At 41.8% G+C, this 16,434-nt stretch overlaps 2 protein-coding genes across 14 annotated transcripts in view; both read right to left on the bottom strand.

Annotated features, from left to right (window-relative positions):
• Positions 1 to 2,131: 2,131 nt before the first annotated feature.
• On the bottom strand, positions 2,132 to 8,815 carry CCDC89 (coiled-coil domain containing 89). The gene is made up of 2 exons (XM_068657197.1): positions 5,532 to 8,815; positions 2,132 to 4,904 (listed from the first exon to the last, which is right to left on the bottom strand). Exon 2 carries the CDS (start codon positions 4,891 to 4,893, stop codon positions 3,829 to 3,831), a length of 1,065 nt encoding a protein of 354 aa, XP_068513298.1. The 5' UTR covers positions 4,894 to 4,904; positions 5,532 to 8,815; the 3' UTR covers positions 2,132 to 3,828.
• Positions 8,816 to 8,960: 145 nt separating this feature from the next.
• SYTL2 (synaptotagmin like 2) overlaps positions 8,961 to 16,434 on the bottom strand; it is a 56,477-nt gene continuing 49,003 nt past the window's right edge. For 9 of the 13 annotated variants that reach the window (XM_068657980.1, XM_068657905.1, XM_068658149.1 and 6 more), the window contains 8 exons: positions 15,849 to 15,968; positions 14,610 to 14,779; positions 14,134 to 14,236; positions 13,555 to 13,725; positions 13,199 to 13,277; positions 12,180 to 12,279; positions 11,204 to 11,409; positions 8,961 to 10,199 (listed from right to left, as the gene is read on the bottom strand). In XM_068657980.1, the coding sequence (XP_068514081.1) occupies positions 10,054 to 10,199; positions 11,204 to 11,409; positions 12,180 to 12,279; positions 13,199 to 13,277; positions 13,555 to 13,725; positions 14,134 to 14,236; positions 14,610 to 14,779; positions 15,849 to 15,968 (1,095 nt within the window). In that variant the 3' untranslated portion in view covers positions 8,961 to 10,053. The remainder of the gene's footprint in view (positions 10,200 to 11,203; positions 11,410 to 12,179; positions 12,280 to 13,198; positions 13,278 to 13,554; positions 13,726 to 14,133; positions 14,237 to 14,609; positions 14,780 to 15,848; positions 15,969 to 16,434) is intronic. The other 4 variants (XM_068657671.1, XM_068657746.1, XM_068657829.1 and 1 more) reach the window with 1 other exon arrangement.

Below are 16,434 nucleotides of genomic sequence, written 5' to 3'. Positions count from 1 at the left end.
GAGTGTCAGAGCCTGCTGCTGCCATCGGCGGGAGGCAGAGACGCTGCGTGCGTCAGGTGCGAGCAGGTGGATGACCTGATCCGCATGGTGGCGGAGCTCAAGGAGGAGGTGGAGAGGTTGAGGGCCATGAGGGAGTGTGAGCGGGAGATAGACTTGTGGAGTAACTCCCTGCAGGGCCTCAAGGAGAGGTACCGGGGTGAGACACCCCAAATGGGGGTGGACCCCCTGCCGTGTCGCCGCTGACGGAGCCAACTAGGAAAGGTGCCCTCCTAGACCTGTTGCTAGAAAACAGAGAGGGTCTGGTGGGAGATGTGGTGATTGGTGGCCGCCTCGGTCATAGTGACCATGAAGTGGTTGAGTTCAAAATTTACGGTGACAGAAGGAGAAGTGCCACCAAAACCTCATCCCTAGATATGGGGAAAGCGTACTTCAGGCTGCTCGGGGAACTAGTCAGCAAGGTCCCCTGGGAAGCTGCTCTTGAAGGCCTCGATGTCCACCAGTGCTGGTCATTCTTTAAGCGATGCCTCCTAGAAGCACAAGATCAGGCAATTCCTAAATATCGCAAGTCAGGCAGGCGGGGCAGGAGGCCAGCGTGGCTGACCAGGAACATTCTGATGGAGATTAGGCAGAAACAGAGAGTGTTTCGCTACTGGAAGGAGGGCCAGGTGTCATGGAAAGAATACAGGGATGCTGTTCGTGTTTGTAGGGAGAAAATTCGTGTGGCTAAAGCACACCTAGAGTTGAAGCTGGCTGTGTCTGTGAGAGAAAATAAAAAGGGTTTTTTTAGATATGTGAATGGAAAAAGGAGAACTAAAGAATACATAGGGCCGCTCCTTGATAGGGAAGGTCTCCTCACAGACAATGACATAGGCAAAGCAGAGACGCTTAACGCTTTCTTTGCCTCTGTCTTCAATGCCCATGATGGGCTTCGGGACCCAGGGTGCCCCGAGCTGGAGGACCGGGACGGTGGGGATGACAAACTCCCAACCGACCCTGAACGTGTGCGGGATTTGCTACTCCACCTGGATCCCTACAAGTCCATGGGTCCGGATGGGATTCATCCCCGGGTGCTGAAAGAGCTGGTGGACGTCATCGCGGAACCTCTCTCAATTATTTTTCAACGATCCTGGGAGTCTGGAGAGGTCCCGGTAGACTGGAAGCTGGCAAATGTTGTGCCGATTTTCAAGAAGGGTCAGAAAGAAGACCCTAGCAATTACAGGCCTGTCAGTCTCACGTCAGTGCCTGGTAAAATCATGGAGAAGATGGTTCTCGAACTTATTGAGGCGCACCTGGGGGACAAAGCAGTCGTTGGTCCCAGCCAGCATGGGTTTGTGAAGGGTAGGTCCTGCCTAACTAACCTGATTTCCTTTTATGATAAGATCACCCCACCCGTATGGTGGACCAAGGGAAACCAGCTGATGTGATTTTTTTGGACTTCAGCAAGGCTTTTGACACGGTTTCCCATAGGATCCTACTGGACAAAATGTCCACCATACAGCTAAATAAAAACATCATACAATGGGTGAGCAATTGGCTAACGGGCAGGGCCCAAAGGGTTATGGTAAATGGGGCTGCGTCAGGCTGGCGGGCGGTCACTAGTGGGGTCCCTCAAGGCTCCATTTTAGGGCCGGTATTTTCAATATTTTTATAAATGATCTGGATATAGGAATAGAAGGTATTTTGAGCAAGTTTGCTGATGACACCAAACTTGGAGGAGTTGTGGACTCGAATGAGGGTGGAAAGGCCTTGCAGAGGGATCTGGATAGGTTGGAGAGCTGGGCGATCGCCAACCGCATGAAGTTCAATAAGAGCAAGTGCCGGGTCCTGCACCTGGGACGGGGAAACCCTGGCTGCACGTACAGACTGGGCGATGAGACGCTGGAGAGCAGCCTAGAAGAGAGGGATCTGGGGGTCATGGTAGACAACAAGTTGAATATGAGCCAGCAGTGTGCCCTGGCAGCCAGGAGGGCCAACCGTGTCCTGGGGTGCATCAAGCACGGCATCGCTAGTAGGTCAAGGGAGGTGATTGTCCCGCTCTACTCTGCGCTGGTGCGGCCTCACCTCGAGTACTGTGTGCAGTTCTGGGCACCACAGTATAAAAAGGACATGAAACTGTTGGAGAGTGTCCAGAGGAGGGCTACGAAGATGGTGAAAGGCCTGGAGGGGAAGACGTACGAGGAACGGCTGAGGGCACTGGGCCTGTTCAGCCTGGAGAAGAGGAGGCTGAGGGGAGACCTCATCGCAGTCTACAACTTCCTCGTAAGGGGGTGTCGAGAGGCAGGAGACCTTTTCTCCATTAACACCAGTGACAGGACCCGCGGGAACGGGGTTAAGCTGAGGCAGGGGAAATTTAGGCTTGACATAAGGAGGGGGGTCTTCACAGAGAGGGTGGTTGCACACTGGAACAGGCTCCCCAGGGAAGCGGTCACTGCACCGAGCCTGTCTGAATTTAAGAAGAGATTGGACTGTGCACTTAGTCACATGGTCTGAACTTCTGGGTAGACCTGTGCGGTGTCAAGAGTTGGACTTGATGATCCTTAAGGGTCCCTTCCAACTCAGGATATTCTATGATTCTATAAGTGCTCTCGCTGAATTCTGGAAAAATACTGATTCAATACTCCGTTTCATACCTGGGACACAACATACCTTGTTCTCCAACTCAAGTCAAAGGAGGAGCTGTGGCTAGTTCCTGGCTTCCTGCCAGCCTGAACAAACTCCTCGCAAACACTGCCTCCCGCTTTGAAAAGCTCTGAGTTAAGATGGGTCTCGGTTGTACTCTGCCACTATTCCAGCAGCAAGGAACCAGTCACAGCCTGTGCATCACAGGGCTGCCTTTTACTGCTTCCTTAACATACCTGCCTAATACATATACCCTATATACCAATATATATAATATGTATCAATATACAGATATATATTGGTATATGGGGTATATACCAATATATAATATATATCAATATATTAATATATATTTTGATATCAAATATATTGGTATATGATATCAATACCCTATATTGATGGACTTCAGACAACTAAAAGTCTGAACTGCTTCCCAAAGGATGCCAAGACTGGCTGTAGAGATTAAGATAAATTCTAAAAAACAAAACAAAACAAACAAACAAAAAAAAACACTAAATTTATCTTCTCTGTTTACCATTTTTGATGGCAAACGTCAATACTACGTTCAGTTCCACAGACCCCTGCCAATGACCCCCTCCTCTCCCCATCACCCACCATGTACTGTTCCTGGCCTCCTGAGGCCATTGATCAGAGGCACTGTTACTTCTCCACGTCTGTATATCCCATTTAAATTTAGTGAAAAAATGTAGAATCGGCTACTGCCAAGGTGCAGTTTTACACTGTTAATCCATGGGGACTTCTTTAAACTCTTTGTGGGTTTAAAAGTTTACTCTTTAAATACAGCCTATTTGAATAGCCACCATAACTAAGAAATCTGAAGTATTTACAGGCTAACTGGTAGCAAACACAACCCTATAAATAGAAGATTGTTGATGCTCACAGAAAAACTTTACAAGCTTTTGTGAACAGTTTTAAAAACTTTTCCGTGCTAATCCTTCATGTTAAACATCTGACGTGGTTTGGTTAGTGTGACAACGCCTGCTCAGATTTAATGGTGTCGAGCTCTTACTTATGTAAAAGTAACAAAAAAATAACAGGCTACAGAACATTTTTTTTCAGAAGGATTTAAGCTGGTAAGTACATTACAGAGCGACCTGCTGGAAGATGGTTGCATGAAAAGGAACAAAAAGAAGCGCTGTGCTACACCAGAGGCACCTGCTGAGATGAGAAGAGAGCAGAAAGCTGAAGTCACACCTTAAAGTGACGGAGTTTGACGTTGAGCTCTTTCTCTTTGGCCAGTAAATCCATGCTGTGCTTTTTGTAGGCATCAAACTGCAGCGAGAGCTCGCTGTACGCCTGCTTGCTGCTCTCTAGCTCCTGCTGGAGCTCCTGGAGCATCCGATCATAGTTTGCTGCTGCGCCTTTCATAAAGCGCTTTTCTGCTCGCAGCCTGGCCCTCTCCGCGCTCTCCAGCCTCCTCCCCAGCTGCATGATCTCCTGCTGCTTGTCCTGCAGGGCTTTGCCCCTCTCCATGGCCAGGTTCAGCAGCTGCTCTTTCTCCTCGTTTGCCCTCTCCAGCTTGGCCTGCAGCTCGCTGTCCTGAGCCTTCTGCTGGTTCTCTCCGTCCTCTACCCGCGCAGCGACTTGTTGGTGCTCCTCCTGGAGGCACTGCAGCTGCTGCTTCAGCAAATCAACCTCCGAGGCGTGGGCGTTCGCCTGCTGGCTCTGAGCTTCCAGCAGCTCCTTTTCACGCTCCTGGGCTCTGCGACTCTCGTAAGCACATTTCTCATGTAAGGAGTCCAACTGCTGCGAGAGATTTCGGGCCTGGGCAGCGAGCTGGAACACTTCGGCTTCCTTCTCCTGGACGGTTTGGCTGAAGAGAGCCTCGTTCTCCTGCCGCAGGCGCTGATTCTCCTCCCGCAGCTGTGTGTTCTGCTTCTTGTGCTCGTTCTTGAAGTAGATCATTTTCTCGTGGTTGCTGGCCAGGTCCGTGAAGAGCCCCTCCAAGTGCTGGATGCGTTGGCTCTGCACCTTCAGTTTCACGGCGTCCTCCAGCCTCAGCTTCTCCAGCTCCATGTTGAGCTGCTCCAGGCCTTTGCAGCGCTTGCGTGCGTCATCTGCTTTCTTCTTCAGCATGCAGATAAGGCGATGCTGTTCCTCCAGGCGCGCCCGCAGCAGAGCCTTCTCACTCTTCTCCTCTTCAGGGCCTTCGCAGAGCACCTCCAGGCCTTTTGTCAGATCTTCCTCGTCCCTGTCCAACTCTGGATCGCTTGTGGGGCTGCCCATCCCTGCTTCTCTCTCCTTCTGAGCCATGGAGCCACTGTCTGACACAAAGACGAAACATTTTATAGCCAGCAGTTCTCGTAGTGACATTCAGCAGGTTTAGAGTACCCCAAAACTGTGCATCCAACACCACTGCACCACGCTGGGGGACTTTCTCTGCAAGTCCATCACACCACTGGCACAGCAGACGGGGACTCCCCAAACCAACAGCAGCCTGTGCAATCCCACAGACCCCAATTCAAAGTCAGGCAGACTGAAGAGAAGGGTGCCGGACTTTGCAAAAGCAAACAACTGTAGGCTTAGTATTTATGCAAACCTCTTCATTTGCTGATTACTAGCCCTGGTAATTATTCCTCCTCAAAGCACTGTTGTAGCTAGAAGAAGTACTGTTATATTTAGGTAAAAAGCCAGTAAGTGATAAAGCTGTAAGTAGTTCCTTAAGCAATCCTTTTCCTCTGCCTTTATTTTCTCTTACGGATGTGAATTTACATTACATCTGTATAATGCAGGTGCTATTATAGACACAAATAAAACATGGAGGATTAGAACAATCTTCTAATTAATAAGATTCTAATAGTATCTGGCCCATTAAATGTGACTGAATAGCCTTACCCTGAGCTTAGAGATTTAAGAATAAAAAAAGATCATTAAGGACTGGTAATAATTACTGAATGCACTGTGATATAAAGACGGTGCCTGGAGAAGCAGTTCCGTATTTGAGTTTTGATGCTGATTTGCTGGATTATGTTAGGCACTCAGGTTATAAGTCTGGCTCCTCATCTAAAAATAAAGGAAATAGTTGTTAGAGTAGCACCACCATTGTTATCAGTGCCTTATCTCAGATACTACCCAGGCATATGAAAAGTTTGCCTAAAACTGAAGTACAGAGTTTGCGTTCAGACCCAGCCCTGAAGCCACACAGCACCTGGAATAGTGTGCTGATAATCTGGGTTTTGGCTGGAGATGAGGATAGGCCAGGGGCAAAAGTCCTAGAGAAGGGACTAGAGGAAGGATGACAGACAACGTAGAGCAAAAATGAAGGCAAGACAAGGACAGATTGAGAGCTTCATGGGGGTGACCCTCAGCAGGGTCCACTGTGCTGCGCTCCCCTGCTGCTGGTGCCACTTTGGCTCCTGCCAAAACACTCGGCAATACAGGAGAGAGGGAAGGACTAAAAGATTTAGGCCATCCGGTGGAAATGCACCAAAGAGAGGGGTTTAGGGGGAGAAAGGTTTTCTCTCACCAGATGTTTGTTTTCCTCAGCCCATTTGTTGACACTCTGAGTGCGTGGTTACCGTGTCCATGGCGATGCGGGGCTGGATCGCTCACGCCAAGGCTCGTGCCCTCCTCTGGGCTGCTCGGGGCAGTCCCTAAATCATGGAAATAGCTGAGAGTGTTTCTTAGCAAACAAATGCTGCTGATGTTCCCAAAGGCATTCACGTTCAGCAAAGTGAAGAGGATTTCCTCAGGCTTGAAGTCCTGTCTCTCGGCTTGCACCCAGAAAAGATCACAATGGCAGAACACGCGGAAGGGGCACGGGTTAGGAGAGAAGACACAGCCCTCACCCTAAACAACCTGCAATTTTATTCAGCAAGCAAACAAGACATGGAGAGAACAGTACCAAGTCTTTCAAAATGGGTAAAGTCAGAGTGAAGCAGGTCTCAACACTGGCAAAGGCTTGCAGGCTTATTTGCAGAAAGGAGATGGTAGAAAAAGAAATGGGAATTTTCTGAACATAGAGCATGAATGCTGAGCTTGGACTCTGAAGCATCTGGTTTATATTAAGTAAAGGTGGTGTCATGTGAAACACACAGGTATACTGACATAGGTGCACGTCCTGCTGCCACCCATCCAGGCTGAAATCAATTGTAAAATGAAAAAAATAAGAATAAAGGAAAGTGTTGCATTTCTCCCAAACATTTTTCTGGGCAAGGATGAATACACATGAAGACATCCTAGGAGTATAGACACTTTGTTGTAAAGATAACTGGAATTAAGAATCAAAGCACAGCTATTCATTTATCAAACTGCCTTTTAACAACAGCGATGTCTTAATTGTATGCCTTGTTTGGGTTATGGATAACTTTAAAACCTCTGCTTCTGACAGTAAAGATAGAGGAAGTTAGTTTCCTAACATTTTTTTTTTGTAAGCAACTGCATAAAATTTACATTTTTCAATCTGCATTTTATCAATCTGGAACATGCAACTATAATTAGGAATTACTATGAATTTGGTGTAAAGCTCTATTTTATTACAGAAACCATGTCCAGAGGAACATCCATATTGTTTGTTTGTTTTTTAAAGTGTACATTTTGCATGACTTTTATATTTCCAATCCAAAATCCCTCCTGGTTTACGTGATTAGATCCAGCCCTTACCTTAATACATCAACATAATATCCTTTAGCTGGAGGTGAATTTGTAAAGTTTCTGCTCTGTAATTATATCCTATAGCATTCATAGGGTACTTGAAGTACGTTTTCCACTGATAAAGCAGCTTGGTTTGTAATTGTTCATGGCACTGAAGTTCAACTCAGTAAGACAGCTTTGGCTTTTCTTGCACGTTAGAATAAAAGTGAAACAGTAAAAAGCATGGATGCTAAAAATCCTTAAAGATCTTTAAGTTAAAGATTCGTAGCATGATGCAGACTCCATTGAAGGCTGACAGTAATAGCAGCACAACTTTAAATAGCTCGCATTGTTAAGTGTTAATATACTTTTCAGACACTTCTGTGACCATCTCCGCTGACCTCATGTAAATTTGGAAGTCTCACATTTCTGTGGTGTCAGCTATCTTTATATATTGGCCTATGGTAGTCATCATTTCCACATATACTTAAAAAAAAATATTAAAAAGTTGGGGGAGGGCAAGCAAATTTTTGTACTAGAGGGCCTGTTTCAGTCATTTGGCTCTTTTTTTTTTTTTTTAATCCAAACAAGCATGTAATGCTGCTGTGACATTTGCTTGCCATCATACAAATTAAATACAGGGGCAGTGCACAGGTACATCTAATGTTCATGTTCCCATAGTTTTTGGAAATTTCAACTAAGTTTTGATCTATTTAGTGTAGTGCTAAGCAGTGTCTTTAGTGAAAATAACAAAATTCTGCCTCTGTCTGCAGGATGGTGGAGGAATAGCAAGACAGAAGATACTTCACCTGACCAAAAGACAGGAGTGATACTGTCACAAACCAACCATTCTGACAGCAGTTAAGTTTTTAACTACTGAAAACTTGTGCAGCGTGGAACACAGAAGACTACATACACTTGCCTGCAAATCTGGAGCGTCAGCCCCACCCCTTCAGTTGAAGATCCAAAACTTTTGACACAGCACTGCATTTAAGCTTCACAGGAAATAAAATTACAAATTATATATTTGTTAAATTGTAGGTCATGCTTACAGCAACCTACCTTTTAAGGTGAAAACGAAATCCTGTAGACAGTGAATACAAACAGGTGTCTCTGCCAGATGCTTACAAATCTTTTTGTATGAGTAGGGAGAGATGCACATACTTCACTTCAGAACTATCTATTTGGATTTAAATGGTGCAGCAGTGACTTTGCTTCTGTATTCTTAAATAGCCACCTCTGAGAGGGTGGTGTTTTGGAAAAGCAAAAGGGGGATCCGTGCCAGCTCCCAATCTCATCCAAAACACCTGAAGCAGTAAGGGATGGAGACTGACAGCCACTTCTGGCGTTTGTAACCTCCGGACTGCCTGGCTGATGAAAGAGAACACAGGCTCCCAGCAGACTGATTAGCACCTTTTTTCCCCCACTCATGGTGTAAAATAAATACCAAGTAACGCAAGCATTTAAATTTTTATGATAAAATAAAGCAATCCAGTCGGAACTGTGAAGAGCCCTCTTTTCCTCTGTAAGCTTAGGTGCAGGACTTTACCAGCCTCTAGACCTCTGCAGTTACAACAAATCAATGTACGTTTATTTTCAGAAGTTTTTTTTTTATTTTTTTTATTATTTTTTTAATTTTTAATTTTTTATTTTTTTTTAATTTTTTTTATTTTCTGCCTGCATTTCATTGTATTGTATACTCACACCGAGTAGCTAACACAAAACACTGATTTTTAATAAACATCAAATTCTTAATTAGCTTTAATAAGACTGCTTTTATTTAAAAAAAGTAATACATTTTGTATTGTATGCATTTATCTTCCTTCAGTGGTACGCATTTCCACACATGACAAATTCCATTTCACATGCTGCAAAGCTACCTAAACCCAGCCCGCCATCACCCCGTGTTCTCCTAACGGTGGCGCTGAAGAACAGATAAATTACTTTTCGCAAAAATACAAGCTCATAATAGGTATAGGTACAGAAAACGAGTACACTTTACAAAAATAAATACCCAACATTCGTCCTCCATAAAACTGGCAAGTTTAGATCCTTTGGGATAGCATTTGAATGAAAACGTTTGACCTCTGTGACTTCAGCATTTAAAAAGAACATCAATATACTAGCAAGGTAATTAACAAACATAGAAGCAAACTTTATAACCCCAACTTTCCATAGTACATCAGAATCAACAGTCCTCTACACCTTGCAGAGTAAGACATCAACAGTACCATTTCATGTAGTGCTTCTTTCATGACAGAAGCAACTTTCAGATCATAGAAATGTGTAACTACAGACAAAGGGACTTTAAAAAAAAAATCTGCACGCTCATATTCCTAGCTGGAGATCCAATATAGCATGATGAGGATTCAGCCAGAGAAACATGCTAATGAGCATGAACAAAATGCAACCTGTTGCTACCTTACTAATAACAACATCTCACAAACAATCCAAGTATACAGAAATAATTTGCTTGCTTTTCCTTTTCTCCCCCCCCCGCCCCCCCGGCAATTTAGCTTTAAGGAATCAGCAACACTTCAGTTTGGCAACACAAGCATTCAAGTATCACAGCTACCTCTACCTCTGAATTCTCTAAGTATGTTCTTACTTGAATACATTTTCAGTGAATAAGAAATAAAAGCAGCCCTTCAATTTACATAATCATCTTCGGGCTGGATTTTAGTTTGGAATATGAAGTGACATTTGACAGCACAAGAACAGAAGAGCAACAGAACAGAGACTATCAAAAGAGCTGCTGTGTGCCTCTTCCAAGTTTCACCCCCACACCTTTTAATTCCATTCCCAGGTCGTCTTTTTGACACTAGCAATTCAAAAGCCACCTTATTTTGTCAGTTTTGCAACCATTAGCATCCTCAGAGGTATCGTATCTTCTACCCATGTGTTTGGCAAGTTTATCATCTTCTCCCACAGGGCACTTTCATCTGAAGTGGAATCCATCCAGTCTACTGTAGTTCCATAGCTTCTGCCTAGAAAAATGTCAGGTTTGAAGAGAAACATTAGTAACTTAACATGCTGCAGAGCTGAGAGCTGACAATCAAATCTGCCCATCTTCTTAAACTGCTTCACCTTCTCAGGTACAGGAAACCTAAGTGCATTCAAGATCCAGTTCTATGTTTTTATGCTTGAACAATTCTGTCAAATACAATTAATGACAATTTTCCCCACAAACTTCATCTTTTTCCTGTTTTTTTTTCTTGTTATTCTTTTTGTCACTGTCCCAAAGGAAAAGATGTATGTTAATCAACACCCAAGAGGGCTTAAAAATAAAATGTCCACTGATTCTATATTGAAATACGATCTCAAGTACTTAAGTTTCAGTTTGTGATTTACTATCCTCACTTGTACTTTAGGTTATTTCGTAAACCATGCAAGTCATTTTTCCTTGCTTTTGCTTTAAAGGACTCTAAACACTTCCTCACTCCTCAGACCAGAAAGGACAATGAAAGGGACAAAGCAGAATTCCTTGTTTTCCCCCTCATTACATCTACACATCTTCTACTGCCTTTATGCAAAAGCATATTTAAATTTATACTTTTTCCTATCCAAAGTCTTCAAATCTTACCATGCATTCACAATCCATCCTTTTATCTCCACCCAATACCGTCTCTATTCCATATATTTAGTTTTTCCATGCATAAGTTTCTAAGACATTATCAAGATTTTGGGTGCAGCAATAGCATACTCTCATATTGCAAACAGTGCCAGATACAGCATACAGACAGAAAGGTTTATCTCTAATGTTTCTTCTAACTTGATAATAATCCCTAACCCTCATATTACTTCTATTTACATTTTGGAATCTGTGACAATGAACAGATTATTTACTGAATCTACTCTTTAGTAGATAAATGGCTGAAAGGCTTTTCAGTTATCTTTGCAAAACGAGAATAAATAGAAAGGAAAATGGGAAAGAAAAAAAAAAATAAATGTAGTTTGTAAATTAAGAATTCATCTGTTAATTGTCCGGTACCTGTTCCAAGGCCTATCCTGAGACCTCCCAGAAAGTGGTTGGCAAGTTTGTTGTGATCCCAGACTGTGAGTTCTATGCAGGCTTCTTTCAAATCTTCTGGCCTAAAGCCATCATAGACCATGGTATGGTTGAATACTGGGTTTGTAGTTTTTGCCACTGTTCTTGTTTTCTGGCGACTTTTTCTGCTAGTATCTGGAAGAATGGTACTTCAGAAAGAGAAAGCATTGTCAGTTTGCACTTCGACAGCATAACCTGCATTAAACAAACTCCTCAGACAAAAAAAGATTAATGTTCCTTTGCGCGTTACGAAACAACTGAGATTAAGATGCTTTAGTATCACAGAGATGAAATCAATCTTCATGTTCTCGGTCCCTTCCAACAAATGTATCCAGGACGTATCCACCCTTGTGCTTCAAAGAATGGATCGGAAGGGGAAGTCAGGTGGGGAAGAGAGGTACGACTGAGTTTGTTTGCTGGATTACCACTAATGATGCTGAAATCTTTTAGCTACTGCCAGAGATTTCCCAGCTATCTCGCTATCCTCATCACGTATTAAATCTTTTTGTAGAAAGGAAGGAGGAAGAAATACATCTATGCTTCTCACTTCTATCTCCTCCCATGATTTACTAGGCTAAAGCACGCTCTCGCACAAGCTTGTTTTGTTTAAACACAACTTACAGCAAACAAGATCTAACTTAAATTTGTCTAGCACTTCCACCAGGTGGCTAAGCAGACAAAATGAAAGGGTGGTGATTAGCAAGGAATTCCTCCCAGTACATCTTACTTGGTAGCATATAGTTAGCATCTGTAAGTTGCAAGCCCTGCAGGACAATTTGCATTACAGTAAAGGAGAATCAGAAAGTAATTAAGCGTTTTTGTTTTTAATTTAAATATAGAAAACTGAAGGTAAGATTAGAAAACACAGCAGTTGCATTATTAAGCCACCAGGTTCAATGATTTCAACTACAGTTTTTACCACTTGATAAAAGAGTTGAGCCTGTTGCCCCTCAGAGGAGGAAGGTCATGGCATTCCTTCACCCAGATGTGGACCTCACCAGTGGACAGAGTCTTCTTTCCTGTAAAAAGAAATAAAACATCCTGGCTCTGATTAAGCCTTGTAAATCCCCTTTGAAGGTATTTTCTATGTTGCAGCAGTTCCTTTCCATTTTCAGAGGTGATATTTCGCCTAGACTCTCATTATCTCACATTTTAATTGAACATCCCTCTCTACCTTTGAAGCTGCAATCTTCAGCCCATCAAAGTACTGCCAGGCCACCTCATGCATATATTCCAACCACGATTTCTCTTCTCTTACAAGTAAACAAATGCAGGCCACTGGTCTTCTCTTTCCCAGCCTTCTAGATGAAGAGATCAGTTTGTTGTCAGTCTATGCGATGCTGGCCTTTACTACCACTTACACTTTCAAATGAGCTCCTCTGTGCTCTTAATATATTTGATTCTTATTGACTGTCTGGCTGGATTAAAGACCTCGCTTGGCTTCATTGTCAGGCCAGCCAGTTATCAGTTCTCAGACAAGAGTAAATGAACAGGTCGTAGAGCTAAGAAATACTGCTTTCTGGATACTTATTGTTATTTTGTACTTCCAATATTGCTTGAATTTAGTGTGTCGTCATTGTTTATTTAGCAAATCACAGCACCTGCCTGACAATTTCATAATTTCTAAAATTGTTAGAGGGAAAACAGAACCTTGTTCTGTATACAGACTGGATTATAAATCTGAGATTATAACAATCAGGTAATTTCTTCTGTAGTAACATAAAAAGAACAGAAGATCCTAAATTGAACTTTGGATCCTCAACTGAATTAATGACCAGAATGGCCTAATCCTCTAGGAAAAAGTGTTCTATGTTAAAACAAGATGCCTGAATTTGTTGAAAAATGTTATACAGCTGCTTACCACCAATCTCCCCCCTAAACAAAAACAAAACCCCCAAAGGCCTAGCAAATTCAAACAAAGAAGCAATGAATAAATACCTCCAGTAGGCTGTGGAACATACTTGAGGGCTAGTTTCATCTCCCCTCTGTTTTCTAGTTCTAGAGCCATTGTTGAAGTCTGAAATTTAAGAAAAAAACAAACAAGTCTCATACACTGCAGTTCACAGACTGATTTTAAGGTGCAAAGTTTTTCGCAAGAACAAACTCAACTTCTACGTGAGATTTTATATATATATGTGTATAATATATATATATATATTATATATATATATATATATAATAAAATCAATATAAAACCCTCAAAGCACACAAGATAGGAGTAAATAAAAAATGACTTGGTTTTGCAGTTACACAGCAGAAAACACAGAACAGCTAACCCATCCCTAGTAACTTACCCTTGGCTTGAGTGGAAACCAGTTGATCTGCTTGTTGGATTTATCATTCCAGTCCCAAGTTCCTAAATCCAGCTCTACTTCACCAAGGAAGCTATTCCTCCCAAAGGTATCGTTGTGCCAGACAGAGATATTCAGGCTTTGGTTCTTCAGGAGATCCTTCTCAATTTTATACTGCCAGGAGAGAGAAACGGGGAGGAGGAACCAATAAAAAAAAGTTAAGTTAGGTTTTCATCGATGACTGAAAGTGACACAGTAAGAAAACATGTCTGGGTTTATGCAGTCATAACTACTCATTTCATTTCAAAACAAACCTCTTTATGCTTTAATATTTATTTTAAAATGTTTAAGTTCCTAAGTAGCCTGAGTTCGCTTGCAAGAATTATGTAACAATCAATGCTCTCAATGCTATATCCAGAGTAAACCACAGAGCTAACCCATCAGTGAAGGACACAGGCACTCCTATAGAGCAATCCACCTCATCTTAACACAGATGTCTCTTTTGAGATCATCCTGAAGAGTTCAAATTCCTCATACTTCATGCATGCAGTATTTCATGTCTAGTTAGTATTTGATAAATACCCGCAGTATTTCATTATAGACAGGATTAAAAGTTTTCTTTTTCACAGAGGTCTTCCGTTTGCCCAGCTTGTATTTCTCTGGAAGCAGGTAGGTCTTCACATACCTAGAATTTAAAACAGGCTGGTAAGAGGAGCAAGAAAACCCCCTTCCAACTTCTCTTCCACAATACACACACATTTACTTATGAATTAAAACAAATAGACTTAACTGAATTCTCCTTAGTCTGGGAAGTTAAAATTTAAAATAGAATTTCATACTCAAAGTCTGAGCTTCCCAGGTTAACGTATGTACTGATTTATATGGCAGTTTCATGTTCAGTTCAGAGTGGAAGAACACGTAAAGCACGTTATAGCCTCCTTCAGTTATTTGGTTGTTCACCCCATCAGAAGGCAATGGTTGGAATGAAATACAGTCTTCATTTACGCATTAAAAGAGTAACTTCCACCAGAAAAAAAATATTCTGTATTTTTACTTACGGGTCTGAACGCTGTCTCTTGACATCTGCCACTGCCAAGTCTTTACACTGGCAAATAAAAATGTGGAGCTCGTTCAGCTGTTCTACATAATCAATAGCAAACTGAATGTTCCCCTTCACATCAACATTGCCAAAGTCTCCGCTATAGACGCTCATTAAGCTTCCGCTCACCTGCGTCATACAAGAGGAGAAAAACCTGCATCACACAAGGGAAGAAATTTTTTCCAGTCTTTACATTTCATCAAATACTTCCAAGATTAGGGCAGAAGTTATGCTCAGGATTCAGACAATTAAAAAAAAAAGTGTCCCTTTAGATGCAATTATGAAATGTAACAGACAGTGTTAAACAAGCTCTTCAGCAAGCAGGTTAACAAAAAGAAAGAGCGTTATTTGTAAATCTGAAAGGTGTTAGGACAAGTTTTGAACAAAAAAAGAGATGTTTATTGCATTGAGACAGAATAAGTGAAATTACAGGATGCTATGTATCTGGATATTGTGTGTGATCAGATCCTTGAAATATTACTTATATAACTCTTTAGCCAATCTTTGCAGAAAGCAGAGCCTAAAACTTTAGGACAAAAGGCTTTCTGAAAATACCAACGAAGAAATCAACAATGAAGTCTTTACGTGGCTGAGTTGGTGTAAAAATAAAACATATTAGAAAATTAAACCCTGGACAGGCAGAAATAGAAGGATGAACAGTTTTTTTTGTTTTGTTTTCTTATTTATTAATTTTTTTATTTTGATTTATTTATGTATTTATTTTAAATTTCATCATTCATCCCCAAAGTTCTCCCTTCTCTAAGGGCCACGTAAACTAATGACTTCTGGTTAGCTAGATCACTGACTTCATCATACATCCCACATACCAATACCATCTCTTTCTTTCACTTATTTCTCCTGCTACCCCTTAATCCATTCCTAAGGATTTGTTCTGTATAAATTCTCTCCTACTGTCAGCTACAACTTTCATCTCTCAGGGTAAAAGCCTGTTTGTTTAGGGTTTATCAAGTATGCTGCACGGTGGAATCCCAAACACACTCCAGCATATGACTAGAAAACAAGTTTAAAAATCACTTTTTTTTTCTTCCAATTCCATGCAAGGATTCACATAACAGAGAGAGGGAAGGAGGCAGATACCAAGGAAAGAAAGAGGAGAGGAATAAGAAGGGAGCTGAAACAATACTGAAGAGATTAGCAAAAGCAAAGTGTCATTAAAACAAGGCTGTGGTTTACATACAGAGGATAAGGAGGCCATGCCAGAAGAACCGCTAAGATTGGTTAGAGAGCTGGGACTCTTCTTGATTCTGCCAAGGGAATAACTGCTTTCTGATGCTGTATCTGTCTCTCTGTCATCACTCTACAAAAACATCACAGAAAGAGAGCCTGTGTAGGTACTTTGTAGTCACAAGGAACGTTTAAAAAAAAAAAAAAAAGAAAAAAACAGTTTTAATAATGCAGATTGGAACTCAATGAAAACCTGAACTTAAATCCCCTCATATTACAACCTAAGTAATTAGTATTTCTTAGGTTAGGTTATGCATTTAAAGTAAAAACAAACTTGAAAGGGATTTTGTTTTATGGAAATCCTACACTGAAAAAATCAACCTTTTTTGTTTTTCTCTTTTTTTTTTTTTCTTCTCTTAAATTTCAAATACCAATGGAAGGTGCAAAGGTAACTTTAGTCAACTTCTCTACTTTACTATGCAAGTGATAATTCTCAGGTCTTCCATTCATCCCTCTCTGTTACATAGAGAATACCATCAATACCATCAATCTCCATCTTTAAGGTAGGAGTTGGAAGTAGCATGCACGGTACAACAGCA

This window comes from Anas acuta, chromosome 1 (genome assembly GCF_963932015.1).
Source record: "Anas acuta chromosome 1, bAnaAcu1.1, whole genome shotgun sequence".
NCBI classification, from domain to species: Eukaryota; Metazoa; Chordata; class Aves; order Anseriformes; family Anatidae; genus Anas; species Anas acuta.
The sequence above is the reverse complement of the archived record's forward strand: the minus strand, read 5'-3'. Positions and strand labels throughout refer to the sequence as shown.